At 37.1% G+C, this 20,235-nt stretch overlaps 1 protein-coding gene across 1 annotated transcript in view; it reads right to left on the reverse strand.

The window, feature by feature from the left end:
• The window catches only part of LOC148867457 (homeobox protein LUMINIDEPENDENS-like), a 40,190-nt gene that overhangs the window by 4,487 nt on the left and 15,468 nt on the right, over positions 1 to 20,235 (reverse strand). Inside the window, exons 3-11 of the mRNA XM_088980424.1 lie at positions 15,172 to 15,302; positions 14,097 to 14,446; positions 13,912 to 14,005; positions 13,738 to 13,831; positions 8,910 to 9,039; positions 8,754 to 8,802; positions 8,630 to 8,673; positions 8,436 to 8,524; positions 482 to 907 (exon numbers count right to left, since the gene is read on the reverse strand). Of these exons, the coding sequence (XP_088836550.1) occupies positions 482 to 907; positions 8,436 to 8,524; positions 8,630 to 8,673; positions 8,754 to 8,802; positions 8,910 to 9,039; positions 13,738 to 13,831; positions 13,912 to 14,005; positions 14,097 to 14,446; positions 15,172 to 15,302 (1,407 nt within the window). The remainder of the gene's footprint in view (positions 1 to 481; positions 908 to 8,435; positions 8,525 to 8,629; positions 8,674 to 8,753; positions 8,803 to 8,909; positions 9,040 to 13,737; positions 13,832 to 13,911; positions 14,006 to 14,096; positions 14,447 to 15,171; positions 15,303 to 20,235) is intronic.

Below are 20,235 nucleotides of genomic sequence, written 5' to 3' on the forward strand. Positions count from 1 at the left end.
TGCTTAAAAATAAGCATTTATTTTGGGCCAGGAGGACCATAACAACAAGCACTTATTTGCTTTTGGGAAATAAGCCTAAATAAGTGCTTATTTCCTTTCTGGCCCGTCTTGGCCGGCCACATCATTTTGAAATTACCTATACTTCCCCTGTTTGAAACAAGTGTGTTTTCAGTTTTCACCAAATGTTCATGAGCGCTTATTACAATAATCACTTATTTTTCGAATAAGCACTCCTAAACTTAGCCTTATACTGGTATTTAGGTTTTCAGTATGCAAGTGAATATGAAAAGGGAACTGTTGGAAATAGCCTCCAGGCTCCAGGTATATAAGTCCAAGCACCTTCTGTTGTATTCCTTTTTATAACTTATAGCTCTCTGTCAACTTCCTAAAGGGAAATATATTCCCAAGAGAAGAGACATACCATTCCTGCACCAAAATACTTGGCAAATAGTAGAAAGAAATCGACCAAAAAAATGAGTACCTGGTGGTGTCTGCCATGGGATCCTATCCCTCCTCAGATTATCTCGTGGGGGTGCCTGGGGCCCCAGGATTGGCTTTAGATCAGCTGGAGCTTCCAAAGTAACGGGAGAAACTTTTGAGGCAAGCGCCTCAGATTTAGAGTCCTCAAGTTTTGGCCTGACATGAGATTTATGTGCAGAAAGTAAGTTGCTTATCTCAGACACAGAAGATTTGACTGGATCTTCGGTCTTCTGTTGGAGGTTCTCACTGGAAGATGAACCAGTCTTGCCACGTTTATTTTGCAAGAATATTGCTCGCATTTTTGCTTTCTGGATATCATCAGCTGACATTGGACGGCATTGCTTTGCAGGCACAGCTTTCTGGCTCCTTCCACCTGTTTTTTGCCCCGGTTGTTCTACCAGCAAAACTTTCCTACGTTCTCTGGTTTCTGTAACTAGCTAAGAAAATACACTCTGAAACATGAACAATATTGAATGGATTCCAAATTATGGTTGCAGACAAGTTGGGTTATCGCAGACTTATAGTGCAATCCTTGTAGAGCTCCATCTATTTTCTTTTCTGATTTATATAATCCTTTTAGTTTTATCTATTTCTTACTTGCTTGACCTAATGTAATATCTATATAGGTTACACGCTCATTGGCTTAACTTTTCTCATAGAAAGCTGTTAAGAGCTAAATATGACATTGGTGTTTATAGCAACAATTATTGACCGAGAAAACACTGAATAAAATGTAATATCTAAACAGGCGAGGAGATCAGCTAAACAAATTGGAATATGTAAGAATCAAATATACAACTCCCATTATACCAGATTTGGACAGAAATATCTGATTATACCCATTTCAGCATCACATAGCTTATGAGTTCAAGTTAGAGTTGTTTTATGACCTGGATACCATCAATGAAACACAGAAATCAGCTAGGTTGGACCATTACCATATTCCATGTTATATGTTAATATACCCCGTGCTATGTGATAACCAATAAATGTTTATTAGAATAGCTACTAATTACTGTATTCCGAGCAAAAGATTGTGGCTTCAACCCATAGGGTACTTTTGCACTTCATTTCATTCAAGATACACTATGCGGCTATGCCTAAATGGCTAAATCTGATTAAATGGGTCAAGGACAAAGTTATGATATACCTAGATCTAATCCAAGTCTGAACCTGTTATACATCCTTTAAACCACTCAAATATATAGAGTAGAAGGAAACTAGGAACCTAAAAGTAAGTTGGAGTTGAGTTAAGAAGTTCTACTGAAACTAAAAGAAATTAAAAAAAAAAAAAAATTCATCTGGATTCCCAGAACTGGTAAAATAAATATAATCAGATGCCAACACAAAGCAGAATTTCCTTGGAGCTCCAAATCTACTAGAGAAAAAGAACAAAATAGAAACTTCCACAATACTCTGTTCCATCCTGTCAAATAGGACTTGGACTGATGGTTTATGTATGTCAATCAAAATTAAGACACTAATGTAAAGATTGATGAATAAGCCTTCTACCAAAACATAAAAGTGGAGGAAGAAGTCATTTACAAATTCCAAGGTAAATGGAGAAAGGAATCAAAAGGGGACCGGTGATTGGTATGTCACAGTTGAACAAAATGAAGAAAATGGACAACAACATGAATTTCCATAGCACCTCCCATCATTGTTAAATAATCTGTAAGAACTAAGAACTAGTGTCAAATCAACGGAACAAATCTTTCTGGTTTAGCACCGACTCCTTAGTCATTCCAAAAATATGGTTCTTTGGCATCCCTCCAATTCACAAATGCAATATTTTGGATGGTTGCTTGCAAGTGATACTGTGTGATGATTAATATGAGAAAAACTTAATTGCCTAATGGATTTATAAAACAACCCACCAGCTCTACATGTGTGGTTGGGGGGACTCTTCCATAGGAATTCATCACAAGTCCATATATGACTTGCCAACAAAGGTTTTCAGTGTTTGCAATCTGAAACGAATGCAGCAAATAAGTTTCCTATACCACAATTGGAAGGAAATTATTGAAATGAATAGTGGATAAGGTGGTTTTTTCTTTTCTTTTCACTTGCCCTGGTAAACAAAGAAAAAGAGTTCATTCAAAGAAGTAGTTTTGAAGGGTGCAGGGCCATGGAATAAATAAGCCAATGACTTTCTTAATGAAAGGAAAGAGCTTGAGAACCCATCAAGTTGGAAAGTATGTGGAGATCATTCTGTGAAAGGTAGAGAACGTTCGCAAATAATGAGGGTAGGGTGCAACATGGAAACAGACTAGTTCAATTTTCAATATGTTGGTTTGGGGATTATTATGAGAACAATCTCCTCTGCAATTAAGAAATCAATCAATTACTCTACAAAAAGTATAAATAGAGCAATCTCCTGTTGCTGGATTTCCATACTGGTGTTCAAAAAATGCTTATGAGCAGACCCAAATTTGAAACTCAAATTTAGGATAACCACGGCAAACACACTCCTGATTCTTCAGGATCTTAGAGTCAATTTTATAAATTGGATGCATGGTGCATGAAATAAAAAGCGTGCCAGAACCAATGCTACTAGCAATCACAAGGTCACATCCTGCAATCCAACACCTAAAGTGATGTTCACATTGTTACCAAAAAATGTGATCTTAATATTATGTCCACGAATGCTTTGTGAGGCTGCAGAATCTCCAATAATAAATCCTCTGGTTTGGAAAAATGTTTTATCACACAAGCGCTCAGTTAACTTCAGTGTTTACCTATAGTGCTCAGAAACTTTTAAGTCTTAACTCCATTTGCATTCTGAATTGTCTCAGTTGATCTGGCATTTTGTTTAAGATCAAAATTTTGTTTAGAAAGCCCTAGAGTCATTTTCCTTTCAGACCTAACATAGGGTCTAATGAGCCAAATTGAGAATAAATCATTTTTAAGAATTCAATTCTAGATTATCCTTTTTGGATTAGCATATACTTTGAGGTGGCATTTAATGACACTTAATGGCCCTCTGAAGTATGAGAAAATGACTTTTCAGAGGTCCCATTTCATTTGGTAGTGCAACCTCTGAGATAAATCACTTAGTTGTAAAATTGACTCTTAGTGGCTAAGAGAACTCTTCTCTGAACTAGGGCTGTCAATGGTTCAGGTCTAGTTTGAGACAAATGTACCAGTCCCATTCCGATTATTAATCACAAAAATAAAAAAACCAAGAACCAAATTATTATTAATCAGGCCAATAAGGTCTGACCCAATTATACTTGACATCTATAATTACCAATCATAATAACAATCTAGAACTTCATTTCTGATAATATAACCTCAATAAATATGGTAGTAAAATACTAAACTGTTTATGTATTGATGAAAAATGTGTTTACAACCATAATTATCTTATATATTGTTTATAAATTTACTCTTTTTAGAAAAATATAACAAAATTTACAAAAAAAAAAACAGGATATTTTTATACATTACTAACCAAATAATTGCTTTGGGCTTAAGTTGATTAGGAACGGCAAGAGCTGGCCCTAACCCAATTATTAATCGAGACAAAAGCATAGAAGCAGAACCAACATATGTTGAGTAAACCCCATCCATTGACAGCCTTAGTTTGAACAAATCCAAATCTACTCTTCACAGAGCATTCCTTGCATCAACCTCACAACACATCCCACTCGCACATCAGAAAACATGTCCCATACTTTGTTTTGATATTCATGGGGAGATGTTCCCAATACAATACACGGTGGTATGGGCTGTGAGTTAGTGTGGGGTGCACTATGTGAGGAGCAAATCCCAATTCAGTTTGGACGTGCTAGGAGCCATTTTAAATGTTTTTTTTTTCAAAATTAACCCTATGAAACTTTCTTTTTGACATAAATACCACTTTTTTGCCTTCCCACCAAAAAACACTCTTTTCACCAACATTTCCCTTTGCATTTGAGGTGCCACTGACTGCAGCGTGCAAACTGACGAGTGTTGAACTTCACTTCGAAATGACTCAAGGTGCGGCTTCTTAGGTCATTCAGCCCTTCCTGTCTACAAATAGGATCTAAAAATACAAGAAAACAAATTTCGTTTATCTTTATACCTTTTATAACATTAGCAAGTACTAGAATGTAAGTCAATTCACAAATAAGAATTTAACCAAGCTTTAGCATGCTTTACATTGTATAACTTCATGCATTTTTAAGTTTTTCTCGATGTTAAGATTCCACTGAACCTCCACATAGTACCAATGGGAGTTGAAATTTTAGTTCTCTTGATTTTACTTTGTAAAAGCTTCCCCCACTCTCAATCCAAATTTTGGGTTATTGTCCTTGGCCTTTTATTTTGAATTCCAAACCTTCGGATATGTGACCAGGCTAAGTTTTGGTTTTTCTGATATTCCATGACCTAGTGCAAGACCTAGCTGTTTTCTCTTGAGAATTCCCACAAACTTATAAGCCTCATCTGCTGCGTCTGAAATTTGTGAACCCATGAAGAAACTTTTAGTTTCTTTATGAACTGATGAAGGTTTAAAGCCATACAGAAAACTCATGCTTTGGGAGACCATCAAATAGTCCTGAGTTCATAAATGACCCTGAAAATCAAGCACTGCAAAGCATGATCTGTAAATTTCCTGCATCGACTTATTTTGCCAACAATAAGGGAACCTTGTCCAGACAAGAAAAAAGGATCAATAATAAGTGGGCACCTTTTCCCCAAGGGTAACCGCATTAAGAGCTAATGAAAATAACCGAATCATTCATGTACTGGCCAAATTATTTGACTTCACCCCAGGGGTATCAAATTTTTTAAGTTGGAGTGGTATCTTTAAAAGAAAGAAAAGACAAGATGGTTTCCCAAGAGCAAAGAATTAATCTTGACCATCCAAACAATGTACCATAATTTTAATTAATCTCAATCATTCAAGTAGAGCACCAAATTTTCAAAAAAAAAATGTAAGCTAAATAAAATGATATACTAAACAACACCTAAAATTTGAGCCATAACATTAGTCAACTAATTCCTACCATCCAAATGATGTAAAAATGTTTCCTCCAATATAACCCATCGAAAAGATAAATCTAATCAACCTAAAGATCTAAACCATCAAATTGGTCTCATTAGTTCGTTGAACTAATTGCAATCATCCAGGTAACAAATCAGCAAAAGAATCTAAGCTATCAAAATAGTCTCCTAAGAGCAGAGACATAACCTTGCCCAGACATAACCTTGCCCATCCAAGCACTGTACCAAGCTTTCAACTAATCTTGGCAATTCAAGTACAGCACCAAGTATCAGCCCGTATCAGCTGATACGTATCGTGCCAGTGGCTTCCCTATACAAGGGGTGTATCGGGGTTCTGACTGGTTCAAGGGGTAGAGCCCTAAACCAGCCCCCCTGAACTGGTTTTGAAAAAAAATATATAAAAAAAAGCATAAAAACGCTATCGATATCGCCCGATACACCCCTACCAGCGTATCGGGCGTATTGACATTTTGAACCTTGGCCAAAATAAAATGATGTCCTCAACATCATAAAAAATCTGGGCCATCAAAGTGGCATCCTAAGATCAAAACAACTAATTCCAAGCATCCAGCTGATGTACCAAAATTTAACCAATTGGTCAGAGTAGACTATTGTAATGGCTTAGATATGTTGATTTGGTATCTTATTTGGGTAAACAAATTAATTGAAATAGCAGTACATGATTTTCGATGGATGAGATTTATTGACTGATCTTTAGAGGCCAATTTACTTGATTGGGCAAGATTGGTTTTAAGTTTCAGTATATTGCTTGGATGGCCAAGATCAACAAATCTGAGCCATTAAAATGGTTTGTTTCCAAAGAGATCAATGGATCAATCTCAACCATCTAAATGATGCCAAGATTTCAACCAATATAGACCATCCAAATAATGCACCAAATCGCCCAATCACGGCCAACAAAGTAGTCCTTATGGCAATGCATTTATCAAGCCAATCCAAATGTCCCAAATTAAAGAAAAGATCTGGTTCAATAAAGTGGCATGGATATAGATCAGTGGATTTGAGCCATCTAAATGATGTGCCAGAGTTTTCACATGGTAGACTAAAAAATAATAATTCCAGTAGCCAACATTTGATACAATTCAATCTAGATTTCTTGCTTTAAAAGCATAAAAATGACATATGGCAATTAGGTACTTTCATTCACCATTAACTACAGGAGGCCTCTGTAATTTACCCTTTTTAATCAAGCAACCCTATACTTTCCAAAGATTGTAGGAGGCAACAAACAGCACAATACTGATTACAAGTCCCAAAATATTTCACCGACTTGTATCCCCCCACCCCCACCCCCCCCCCCACCCAACAGGTGCACCCCATAGAAGATTACAATCAGAATTAGAGCCCCATGGAAGCCAACTGTGGTGCATTTTTAGACGTTTGAATCTCAATTTAATGTGTTCAAGTCCTCTAAGTGACCAATGAAATCCCTGGTGTGATAATGCCATCAAAAATTTACACTGCCCAAAGCACAAGGCATATTATATGGCTCAAGATTGCTTGTTTTTTTTATCAGAAATGATAACTTTCATTAGAGATAAATTAAACTGAACTACGGAAGTCAACCCTTATTAGCAAAGGTTGATCCAATAAACATCAAACATTACAGCACTGCCCAATAAAGACTCTCCCTTACAGTCCCTTGTTTTGCTAGGGCGTCAGCAAAACCATTTGCTGATCTCCTTACCCACTTGAACCAAACACCCACCTCCCTTGTTATGCTAAGAATTTCCCTCATCAGCTGTCTATATTGCCAATTTCCCAGCTACCCTGATTGCGTCCACCCAATTACCAACTTGGAGTCTCCCTCTATCTCAATCTGTCGTAGCCCCAATTGTTTGGCCAGTTTTACACCTTGATGTAAATTGATTCTTTCATATCACTTATGCATATTTTATTATTCACTTTCCAGCAACAATCAGAAGACCTATTTGGTGCTGGCACCTATTATTTCAGTTGATTTGGACGTTCTAATATAAAACCAGTACTTGGGGTGCAACATCCACTCAAAGATGACCAAGTAGTAGTTTTTCTGTTTGCATGGCATTAAGTAACTAATCCTCTCACAAAAGAATTTTTCTTGACAAAAAGGTGATCCCCCCTTTCAAAGATGATCAGGTATTGTTGCCTTTCCAATGGAGCAAAGTTATTGTGACATCCTCTCACATCTAAGAATCATGTTGGATTAAATTTTATAAACTTGCAGGCTGTTCAAATCTAATATTAATGGAAAGAAAAACAAAGGATGTGCTTTGTTATGGAGGAAGAAAACTAATATGTAAAACATAACTTATCTGTTTCATATTCCTGGTGTTGTACAAATTTAATTTATTATTCATCCTGCAGCAGTCCACAAGGCAAAAAGCAATCTGCATTCAACACCCCAAAGATTTATTTATATATTTATCTTTTAATAATCTTCAATATATCAAACTTTTCATAATAATTCAACACCAGGTTAGCTCCCAAATAATGTAAAAAATGAATTTGTATCTTGGGCTTTGAACTGATTGAAAGTACTTGTAGGTTGAACACAATTTTCAAGCACCCTACAAAGAAGTGTATTGGTTTTGCACATTCTGTGTAAGTGTTTTCCTAGGAAGTGTTACTGAAAGTGAAACTAATCACCAAGTTCATTCCTGATTCCAACATTTTTCTTATACTGTTATATGTCCACTGATTTAATAAAAGACGAAAAGAGGACTTTCATATCTTGAGCTTACATGAGGGCTAAGGTTATCAGAGGTTCGCCAATATGTAGAGCACATTATTAAGATTTTCCTTGATTTTACAAACTTATTTTAGTATTATCTAGGAATGTTATACAAAAGCAATATTTATGACCACTTAGCATTTAACATTCCATTTCCCCTGGCTTTACTGGGGCTTTGAAATTTGTGTTGTTGTTGTTGTTGTTAAAAGAAACAGAGAAGTAATAAGGATACGTGTTGATAATATGCCCCTTGTTTGCTTCCTGTTTGAATCATCTGCAGATGCAAGGAGTAGTTTTGCAGATTGAAGTGGTTGCAAATCCCTGAATGAAGTTCAAGCTTGGTGTTAACAACATTGGAAAATAATTATAGCTGAAGTTGAACTGAGGTATGGCCTCAGAAAATAATTAGAAGCATAATAAGCATACCTGTTTGTCTCTGAACTTTCAAAAGTGAGAGTGAGAATCTCCCCCTGCAGAAAAGGAATAAGAACAAGATTTCATAACAGGGTACCATGGGTTGCAGGAATCATTTATAACACAAAGCACATACAAGAATATCTTTTGGCTTCCATGCCTCATCACTGAGAGTCTCACCAATCCTGCACATGACTGAAGTTAGACAAATGGACAAAAGGAGCATACGCACATGCACACACACGCACACACACACACACATAGAACAAGCATAAGAAGTGATAAAACATGCCTCAACTTTCTGATTATCTCTTGATGTGCTTCACTGGGTGAATTAATGGAAGTAGGTTTCTTTAGAGCTTGGCTTCTCACAAATAGTTTGCTCCATCTCAACAATAGAACCCTTGCCCTGTTCGATATGTCTGATCTTCAAATCAGATATATGAGTTTCAAAAGACTGATAAAAATTCAGAAAGACCGCTGATGAACAGAACATCTTTCTTGCAGAATAAAATAATAAAAACTCATCAAGACATCAAAAAAGTATGCAATTCCCAGAAAGTTCTTCAGGACAGATATTCACAAATTAAAAATAAAAAAATAAATAAATAAGTTAGATGAATGCTGAGCCAATTTCCTGCTAACTTCCTATAGGTCATAATTTCCTGCTTTCAACAACCACTGGTTTGCCAAAGTTCATTTCAATTACCAAGTTCTGCAGGCAGCAGATTTTTACCTCCAATTTGGGCATAGAAAAATGAAATTTCAAATTTGATCCCAAATTAAAGGTATCATCATCCAAGACTCACCCCAACTATATGAAGAAATACACGAGTCTATTTCGCCATTCCACTCTATTCGATGTCATATCCAGTGTTTAATTATGAGCACTTAAATCATTTCTTGCTACTTCAACCAATGTCCTTTTTGATCTACCCCTAGCCCTTCTAACCCCTTCAGCTTGCAACAGACCACTTCTTATAGGTGCTGTCAGTGGTCTTCTATACATGTGACCAAACCATCTTAATCTACTTCCTCTCATTTTATCACCTATTGGAGCTACTCTTAGGTTCCTTCAAATGACTTCATTTTTGGCCCCATCCCTTCTACATTTTCTGCTCATCCATCTCAGCATACACATTTCTACCACGCTCATTTTTTGACATGTTTCTTGACTGCCCAAAACTCTGATCCATACACCAACTGTTTTATAAAATTTTCCATTTAATCCAAGTGGTATTTATCTATCGCATAAGACTCCAGATGAACCTGCCCATTTTTCCCATCATGTTCTAATTCTATGGGTGACACCCTCCTCAATCTCTCCCTTGTTATGAATTATCGAACTAAAATACAGGAAAATGTTGCATTGAGTTATCTCTTGGTCTTCAATCCTAAGTGTGCCGTGATCTGCACTCTTTTATTATTAAATTAGCATATCATATATTCTGTTTTGGTCCTACTTATTTCAAAACCCCTTTTTTTTTCAGATATTTGTCCATAAACTTAACTTTGCATTTAATCATTCATTAGTTTCATCAAGTAAAACGATGTCATCAGAAAGCAACATGCACCATGGGACCTCCTCTTGAACATGCTTAGACAATTCATATATGACAGTGCAAATAAATAAGACAGTGTTGAACCTTGGTGAAGACCTATATTAGTTATAAAATCTGATGTCTTTCCTAGAGGTCTTCTAACATTGATTGTTGCACCCTCATGCATATCCTTAATTAGGTTTATATACCTATTTGGAACTCCTTTCTTTTCCAAGACCCTCCATATTATCTCCCTTGAGGGCTCTATCATATGATTTCTCTACATCAATGAATGAAAATAAACCCAAATTGGTTCTTTGATATACTTGTTTCATGTCATAACCTTTTTTTGATGAATGAAAATAATTTATAAAATCAGAATATAAGGCAATACAGGAAACCCATGAAGAGGCACAAGATGTTACCTCTTCTAACAAAGTATTACATCAATTAAGAACTGGATAAGCAGAAATAAAATTACATAGCAGCCCAAAACAAATGATCCCTTGAAACCCCTTGCTTAGCTAGTCCATCCACTAAGAAATTTGCTGATCTTTCTAACCAAAGAGAGGTAACTGTCATATTTCTTGTGAGCCAATTGACTTTCCTCAATAAATCTCCATATCGCCACATAGCTGAAGCTGGCTTTGTCAGCATTCCCACAACAATTTTAGAGTCTCCTTCAACTATCAAGTGTTGAACTCCTAACCATTCAGCAATCTGGATGCCTTGTACAGCCGCTAAGATCTCTGATCTATTTGAGTCTCTTATTCCCACAGGACCTGAAAACAAAGCTAGGATGTTGCTCTCTCTATCTCTCAGCACCCCTCCAATCCCCGAAGGGCCTGGGTTTCCTTGGCTACTACCATCAAAATTCAGCTTTGCCCAACCTTCAGGCGGAGGCTTCCACACTGCAGCTGCCTTGTCCCTCCTCATATGACTAGTGGCTACCGCCTTCCAGTTACTCCAGATGTCATCAAAGGAAAACGTATGAAAGAAGTCCAAAGTTCTTAGCCAATGAAAGGCTCTAGTCAATATACAATCCTCAACAGTTTGTAAGCCTCTTTCCTTTTCTTTGAACACCCTAGCATTCCCTTCTTCCCAAATTGTCCACAAGGCTGCTGCTCTAATACATCTCCACATCATTTTTCCTTTTTTTGTAGGCCACACAAAACAAGAAGGATCGAACAGCTGACTTAATTCTGAGGACAGATTCCACCTGCATCCAAACAAAGAAAAGATCCAACTCCAAATATTTCATGTCATAACCTTTGCTCAATTATTCTCTTCCAAAGTTTCATAGTGTGGCTCATGAGTTTAATCCCCCAATAGTTGTTACAACTTTGTATGTAGCATTTGTTCTAAAATATAGGCATCATATTACTCTTTTCCCATTCATCGGGCATCTTGTTTTATTCCATATCTTATTGAATAGCTTAATAAGCCTACCCCTCCCATACCTTTCCACACTTCTATCGGAATACCATCAGGTCCTAACACCCTCCCCTTCTTCATCTTGTGCACCTCTTTCCTTTCATAATAAACCTACCTCTACATGATGGTACATGTTATTTTTAACACTACTTTTTTGATAAATTTATTTTTAACACTATTAAGATTACTAATATCTCCTCCATTAGTGCCCTGCACAATGTTTCATTTAATAAATTTTCAAAATAGCTTCTCCAGCTTTTTTTATTTCCTTATATTTTACCAAGACAATTTGATCTTTCACTTTAATGCATCTAGCATGGTTTAAATCGCTGCCTTCCTTTCTCTCATCTTTGCTAGTTTAAAATTTTCTCTTTCTCCCTCTTTAGTGCCTAATTTATGATTGAGTTCATCATACGACAAATTTAATTTCACTTTCTTTTTCAAGTTTCTTTCTTATGGTTTTATATTTTTCCAAGTTCTCTCCATTTTTAGTTTTTGTCAATCTTTGTAACATGCCTGTTTTAATCTGATTATATTTTGAATTTCTCCATTTGACCACCAAACTTCTTTAGCACTTATCCATTTCCCTTCAGATTCTCCTAAAATGTCCTTTGCTACTTTCTTTATTTGCCATTTCAAACCACATGTCATTAGTGTCTCTAATCAAAAATTTATTTTCTTTCTACTATCAGCCTGTCTCTAAATTGTACTGGCTTTTCTCCTTTTAGGTTTTCCCACCTAATTTTTGGACACCTATTCTATTACCTATTTCTCTTCCATTATCTAGTGCCCACATCTACCACCACTAATCTATGTTGTGTGGTTAAGCTTTCATCTAGAATAGCTTTGCAATCCTTACACCATTCGTTTTGTTGTCCTAGTAAGGAAAAATCTATATTATGTTTGGTCCACTTTTAAATGTTATTAGGTGTTTATCCTTCTTTCTGAAAAATGTGTTTAAAGTTGCCATATCATAAGCTATTGCAAATTCTAAGATTGTATCTTTTGCTTCACTCCCACACTTCTTTTCTCCACATGCCCATTTAGGTTTTCTCCTATAAAAATATTCTTTTCATTTGGTATTTCTTGAATTTATCTTTCTTAGGTTTCCCAAAATTGTATTTTGATGTTTCCTCTAAGGTGCACAAGCACTAACTGTGTTGATGATTTCCTCACCTAAAACAAGTCAAATTAAAAGTATTCTATCTCCAATTCTTTTAACAGTTACAGTTTCATTTTTTTAGATCTTTATCTACTATTATTGTTACTCCAATTCCATTATTTACTTCTCCCATGTATATAATTTGTAGCCATCAATTTCTTGAACTTTTTTACCCTTCCATTTAATTTCTTGTAAGCATGCAATATAAACCCTTCTCCTCTTTAATTCTTTATAGTAGAATGTGTGACCCTGTTGTCTTAGTGTCACACAAACCATGATTTCTTCCACCCTAAGGTGACAATAACAAATGCTACAGTGACCTCTAGCTTTTTGAAATATAGATGCAAATTTACAACTTGGCTTGCTGACACCAAAGTAGCTTATCATATACAAATTGAAAACTATATGGTCCTTTGGAGATACGCAAATAAAAAAACCAACTACATACAGGACTCCAGATTCTGTTTCTGCTTTTAGTTTTACAAAAAAAAATGCAGTAAGATCACCTTAGCAACAATCAGACAGCTGCAAAACAAATTAAATCAATAACTTCACCATATTATGGCCAACCATAAGGAGTGTTTGCTTGGTGTAGTGGTAAAATCTCGCACTAGCAAGCATAGGAACGCAGGTTCAAGTCTGACAGTGACCACTTTGTGAAAAAGAAAAAAAAAAAAAGCATTAGGTCTGAGACACCAAATAGCTGGGACCAACATGGGCTACTTGCCTTTATTACCCCTGCCCCCCCCCAACAAAAATAAATAAGAGGGAAAAGCTATCCAAGCCAAAATATGCAAGACCTATTCTAAACAGGTAAACGGATGTAGTATTATCCTATGGAAAAGATTATTATATAGAAATAAGCACAGCATTTCTGTGTGCAAGTGCATACATGCATATGCATGGATTGGCAGACATGTGTACTGGCAGAGAGAGAGATGAGAGAGAGAGAGATGAGAATAAATGTTTAAACTAATACACACCTGATGTCCGGTAAAACCGCAACCTGTTAACAGTTTGCAATATAGCAGACATGTGTACTGGCAGAGCTTTATGCAATGGCAGGTGACAAAGAACCTACACAGAGCCATTACAATCTAGTCTAAATTTCATACTACTCAGAGAAAATAAGACCAATAGAGCAACCAAGAATGCACCTTAAAAATGACAAGAAGAACTGTTGTTTGTTCCTCTAAAACTGCTTGGCTCAACCAGTTTGCTAAAATCATAAGGCCATCTTTAGTTAAAAACCTGAAAATATAAAGGGAAATACTTGTGTGAGCTAATAAAACATTTGGAGCATCTTTATCTTCACAAGATCAGAAAAGTGCCTGTTCTGTACCAAAGTAATACAGAAGCATTTTGTATCTGCAGTACCCACTCCATCAGCTTCACCTGCCCAGAAAACGTTTCTTCTTTCCTCATCAAATTGAAAATATTTTCAAGGAAGTTTTTATCAGAGCTGTCTATGCCTGATATAGTTTCATCCTGTGATGAGCAAGATGGTGCTTCTTGAACAGTGTCAGGGGCCACAGAGTTCAAAGGAATTGGACAAATAGGCATGACAGGATCAGAATTGGTGGAGAACTCATCCTGAGATGCATTGCATGCCTTGGATTTGATCACCTTGTCCTTTGACAAGCGGACAAGCTTCCTAACCCTTGAACGCTGATTAGCAAAGAACTCCCGAACCTGTAATCAGTAAATGGAAGTAAGCAATCTAATGATCTAATTAGGCAAAACAAACTTCTAAAACACCCTCCAAGTTGAAGAAGTGAAGTAATCCCAAAAGACAAGATCGTCATCATCTAAACCGTGTCCCAACTATATGATGTCGGCTACATGAATCCTGTTTTGCCGTTCAATACTGTTCAGTATCATATCCATTGTTAAATTATGACCGCTTAAATCATTTCTTACCACTTCAACCCATGTCCTTTACAGTCTGCCCATAGCCCTTCAAGCCCCTTCAACTTGTAACAGATTGCTTCTTCTTAAGGGTGTTGTAGATGTTCTTCCCAGAGACGAGATATAAATCTAATATCTATTTTCCATGGTACAAGTAGTTCAAAACATAAACTAAGCAGGAGCTGTAAATCAAAAGAATGAGTACAATAAAAAACAACAACATTTTTCAACAACAGAAATATATCAAGATGTTTTAGATCAGGTTAAAGAGATAACGAGTTGTCATTGTTGTTAGGCATATCAAGTGGCAAGACTGAAAAATGGCTTACGGTGACATGTAAGATAACTGGAGATTTAAAATTCAAAATTTTAGAACAGAAACTGATAAAGATCCCCCACTCAAGGAATTTAAAACTCTACAAGCATCAGTGAATATCATTCAATTAGCAGCCAAAGTGTGAACAAGAAGCTGTGGCAGATAGAAAGGCACATATAAGAGAAACAACAACCTGTGTGACCGTAACACCAGAAAGAGCACTGATTTCACGAGATTCCTTCTTGCTAATTGTATCTTTAATAGAGAAAACTGATTGCATATATTTCACGGCCTTGGGGTTTAGCAAATCCCTTGGTCGTTTTCCTGGGGGGGGAAAAAAGTAACTTGATTAGGAGGTGGCTACTTGTGGTTGCAGAAACGTCATCATTTATATCAATAATGAGAAAAAATGTAAATGTAGCATAGGAAAAAGAGAAAACTTCATGAAAGATACCAAGACAACCTCTCATAAATAGAAAGAAATAATCAGGCATTGCTCTGAAACAAGGACACTTTAACAGTGTTGGGCTCGGTGTTTTTCTGTTATAAATAATATTGACTCTTGAAACAAACTTCCATAAATAAGCAGGGAAAAAGTATCTGTTCGAAACAAGGATACTTTAAGTTCAAGTGTAAAACTATCAACTTTCCTATGACAATAATCTCAAAGAACCTCAAGAAATAACTGTGAACTTCAAGGACACCAACTCACCAAACATCATTGTTGTAATCCTTTTTCTGCAAGTGTGGAAAGCTTAAAAGAAATTTCAATGGCTATAACTTTTTTTTTTTTTGAAAAGGTAAGGTAAAGTATGTATTAAGTATCAAAAGTATAAAGATCTGTACAAGAGGCTATACAATCAGAATTAAAGCCCCCAAAAAAATTCACCCTCAGAAAAGAACCGGAGCAAAACACTTCTTTAAACACATCAGAAATAGATAACCAGCTCCTCAGCTCTTCCATTACAAAGTTGATCACCCCAGCCTCAGAATTGGCTTTCTGTTCAAATAACCTGTTATTCCTTTCTAACCAGATTGCCCACATAACTGCAGCTGGAATCACAGATCACACAAGCTTTCCTTCTTTGGACATTCCTTGGACTCTCCACCCTTGTAATAGAGAGGATTGATTCAGGCCAAACCCAAACCAGGTTAACTGCTCTAAGAAAGTGCTGCCACACCACTGCCGAGAAGCCACAGTGGATTCCGGTAGCATATTGCACAGAGGACAATTCACATCTGCAAGACTGAAACCCCTCCTTATCAGCATTTCCTTGGTAAGACACTTCCCTTTTGGAGCCACCCACAAAAAGAATTTAACTTTCAAAGGAGCTGAAGCTTCCCAAATGGCTATATTTTTTTTTTCATTAACAAGATGAAAAGAGCTTCTTTAGTTTTTTTTTTCAGCTAAAAAACCTATCAGCATAACCGAGTATGAGGGTATAATTAATGCTTCAAACTTCAAAGTGGTTAATACAAAAGCCTACCTAAGAAAAGCCAAACAAACGATTCACAAGGGTCCAAAACCCCTCAACTAGGGGTGAGCAAAAAAAACCGAAAAACCAAACTGCCCGAAACCAAACCGAAAAATTGATTAACCAAACTGGTCGGTTCGATGTTTTCAGAAAACCGAAAGTTTCGGTCCGGTTTTGGCTAACCATTTAAAAAACCGGTGAATAACCGAACCAAACGATATATATTTTTATATAATATTATATATATATATATATATATATATATATTACATTTTATTTTTAAAAAAAATCTAATAAAAACGTTTGACAGCCTGAGAGTGTTCAAACTACCGAACTGAGAGCTGAGACAAGTTCGTTAGTCTGGCAAACAGTCTGACAGACTGGCGAACAGCCTGCCTCACTGCCTAACAGTCTGTCATCTGATAGATTGACACCCGTTGGCCGCTACGCAGGCCTTTCTTTCCCTCTCTCTCTCTCGGACTCACTCTCTCATACTCCCTCTCTCTCTCCCTCTCTCTCTCCCTCTCTCTCTCTCTGAACTCTCTCTCTCGCCTTTCAATCCCTCTCTGAGCTCTCTCGCCTCTCAGTCTCTCTCTGCTCTCTCTCTCTCTCTCACGCCTCTCGGACTCTCTCTGGCCCTTTGGGTTCTGACCTTTGGCGCTCTGCCCTCCAACCAATTCACCGGCGGCCTCCGACACCGGCGTTCCGCGACACTAGAGGCTCGGTTGCGGGTTAGAGGCTAATGCATCTCAACAACACCAGTGATCCCAGTTATCGTGTTTTTCCTTTTTTTTATTTTAAGGGCATAAAATAACTGAAAAACCGAACCGCAATTAACTGGTCCACTGATTAACCAATCGACCGGTTAACCGGTTGTATCAATTTGATTTCGGTTCGGTCCAGAAAATTACCCCACGGTTCGGTTAACCGAACCATGAGCACCCCTACCCTCAACTTGTCAAGTCTTTGTCATCAAGGACTAATCCTAGACAAACTGCCAATTCCAAGATTTACTTCAAGCCCAAGGATTCTCTTTCAACAATTAGGATCAGGTTGTATATATTTTTTACCAGTTCTAAGCCTTGATCATCAATAAATAACATCATTAGCAAACTGAAGGTTTAATACTACTATGCCCTCCCTCCCAATCTTCAGAATCATAATAGCCCATGCTAGGTCAGCTCTAGGTATAAGCCTACTAAATAAAACCCCCACCAGAATGAACAAAAAGGCTGAAAGTGGATCTATGTGATATAAGCCTCTTGGGGGGGACATAGGCAGTTCCATTAACTAGGACCAGAAAGTTTACTGCTGAGATACAATCCTTTAGACATTTTTTTTCAATAACTCTGAAATGATTTCATTAATTAGAAAAATTATGGTACAACAAGAAGTTGTGAAAGAAACCAGCTTTAGAAGCTGACCCAAGACAAAATTACAATTGTACCCAAACATGTGTTCTTTGAACCCCCTGCTTTGCTAAGCAATCAGCCAAACTGTTGGCCAATCTCCTCACCCATCCCACCTGGATTGTCATGTCCCTTACAACCATTTAAATCTTTGGAATTCATTCTTCAGCTGCCATGTCACCTCTTCCCCTTTCTGCAACCATTTTATCACAGTTTTTAAGTCTCCCTCGATGATCAGTCTATTAATACCCAATTCTTTAGCCTTCTCAACCCCACTGCAGCTAGAAACTCTGCCCTTGCCACATTGCCTTGCTCCACAGGACTGGAGTACAAAGCAATGATGTTTCCATCTTCATCTCTAATGGCCCCCCCAATGCCTGAGGGGCCTGGATTACCCACACAACTCCCATCAAAGTTCAACTTCTTCCAGCCATCTGTTGGAGGAGACCATGCCTCAAAAAGCTGCTGTCTTGTAGATGAAGAGGCAGCAATAAGTCCCCAAACCCTAAAGAAGTCTTCGACCTTAAAAACTGAAAACATCTTTAAGCTTTTTGCCCACTGTGCCACCCTCGATGTTATTGTTTCAACCAAGGCTTCCTTACATTTTTCTTTTCCTTCAAATATTCTTGCATTTCTTTCCTCCCAAATAGTCCAAAGTAGTGCTACGTCTCCAATAGGATCTTACCCCTCCTTGTCATGCTACTAATACCAATAGGGCTGAATAAACCTTCCAATCTATCAAGAGAAGACCACCTGCACTCAAAAAGGGAAGTAAACCAATTCCAAATAAAACTGACAAAAGGACGAGATATTAGAAGGCGGAAAACAGTCTCAACATTCATCTTACACAGGACACACCAGTTGGGGGACAAACACCAATTTGGTCTTTTTCTTTGAAGTACATCAAAAGTATTAATACAACCATGAAATACTTCCCAACAAGAAGCATTGATTTTAGGGGGAATGGGAGGGCACCAAATTTCTTTGACTGGGAAAGGATGAGAAGAGGTGGCAACCAACGACTGTAGAAAGGATTTACAAGAAAACGAGCCGTCAGAATTAGGACCCCAAATCCTAGAATCTGAACTGCCTTCTCCCAAGAACAATGAGTTCAGCAAGCCTAACAGCTCAGACACTACAAGAAATTCATACTCTCTAAGGTTGAATTAAGGCCAAAGTTCCAATTCAACCCAGAGATGGTTGACTTAGTAAATCTGAAATAGGCCTACCCTTGAATCTGGAAAGATCAAAGAGAGAAGGAAATTTCTCACAGAAAGGAGTATCCCCAATCCATACATCCTCTCAAAATCTAACTTTACTACCAGAAGATAAGTCATACCTGATATGGTTTAGGAAGGTAGGGAGAAAATCATGGATAGCTTTCCAGGGAGCAGCCAAGGTGGCCCTACGAAGAAATCCAACATCCCACCCATTGCTCAACATGTCATGAATGCTTGCCACAAGTTTGTGCCATAATTTCTCATTTTCGCTTGGAAACCTCCAAAGCCATTTACTAAGCAAGGCCTTATTCTTCAATCTAACATTACCAATTCCCAAGCCCCCTTCATCCTTCAATTTCACCACCTTTTCCCATCTAACCAAATGATATTTCTTAGTTTCCCTTGGCTCCCAAAGAAAATCCCTCATGATTTTTTCAATTTTCCTCACTATCCCTTGTGGCATCCTAAACAGTGACATGTAGTACACTGGACGATTTGCTAGGATCAATGTTCTAAAAGCGCAAGGCGCAAAAAAGGCACAGGGGTCAATTTGCGCCTGAGGCACAAGGCGCACGCCTTTTTAAGCAAGGCGCAAAAATAAAAAAGGGTAAAAATCCCAAAAAAATCAAAAATGCAAAAAAAAATCAAAAAACTATTAAACATGATATTAATAAAAATATAAACTTTAACTTTAAAATAAATGTTTTAAAAAATCTATTATCTAATATTAAAATACATAAATATAACATGTAAAGCATATCCAAATGAGAATTTAAAAATAAAATCAAATATATAAAACATTTTCAAGCATATAAAACCCACAATCTCTTTTTTTTCTCAATTGCATTACTTCAAGTAGCTAATGTCATGTAAAACATATTATATTCCTTATTCATCAAAAAAAAAAACATATTGCATTCCTATTCACCAAAAAAAAAACATATTACATTCCTGATTCTACAAGCCGCCTTTGTACCACACCCATTGAGGCAAGCCCAAACAAGTCCACATTAGGTTGTTTGAGGGCGGAGCAAACAAGCCCTCGAGCGACGTGGCACAAGGGTCCAGAGGCTCTAGACACAAAAAAAAAAAAGAAAAAAACATCGGTTTCAAAAGGTGCACGCCTGGGCTAAGGCACAAAGCGCACCAAGCA

The sequence above is a fragment of the Nelumbo lutea genome, chromosome 3, assembly GCF_056320005.1.
Source record: "Nelumbo lutea isolate HS-2025 chromosome 3, American lotus-T2T, whole genome shotgun sequence".
Taxonomy (NCBI): domain Eukaryota; kingdom Viridiplantae; phylum Streptophyta; class Magnoliopsida; order Proteales; family Nelumbonaceae; genus Nelumbo; species Nelumbo lutea.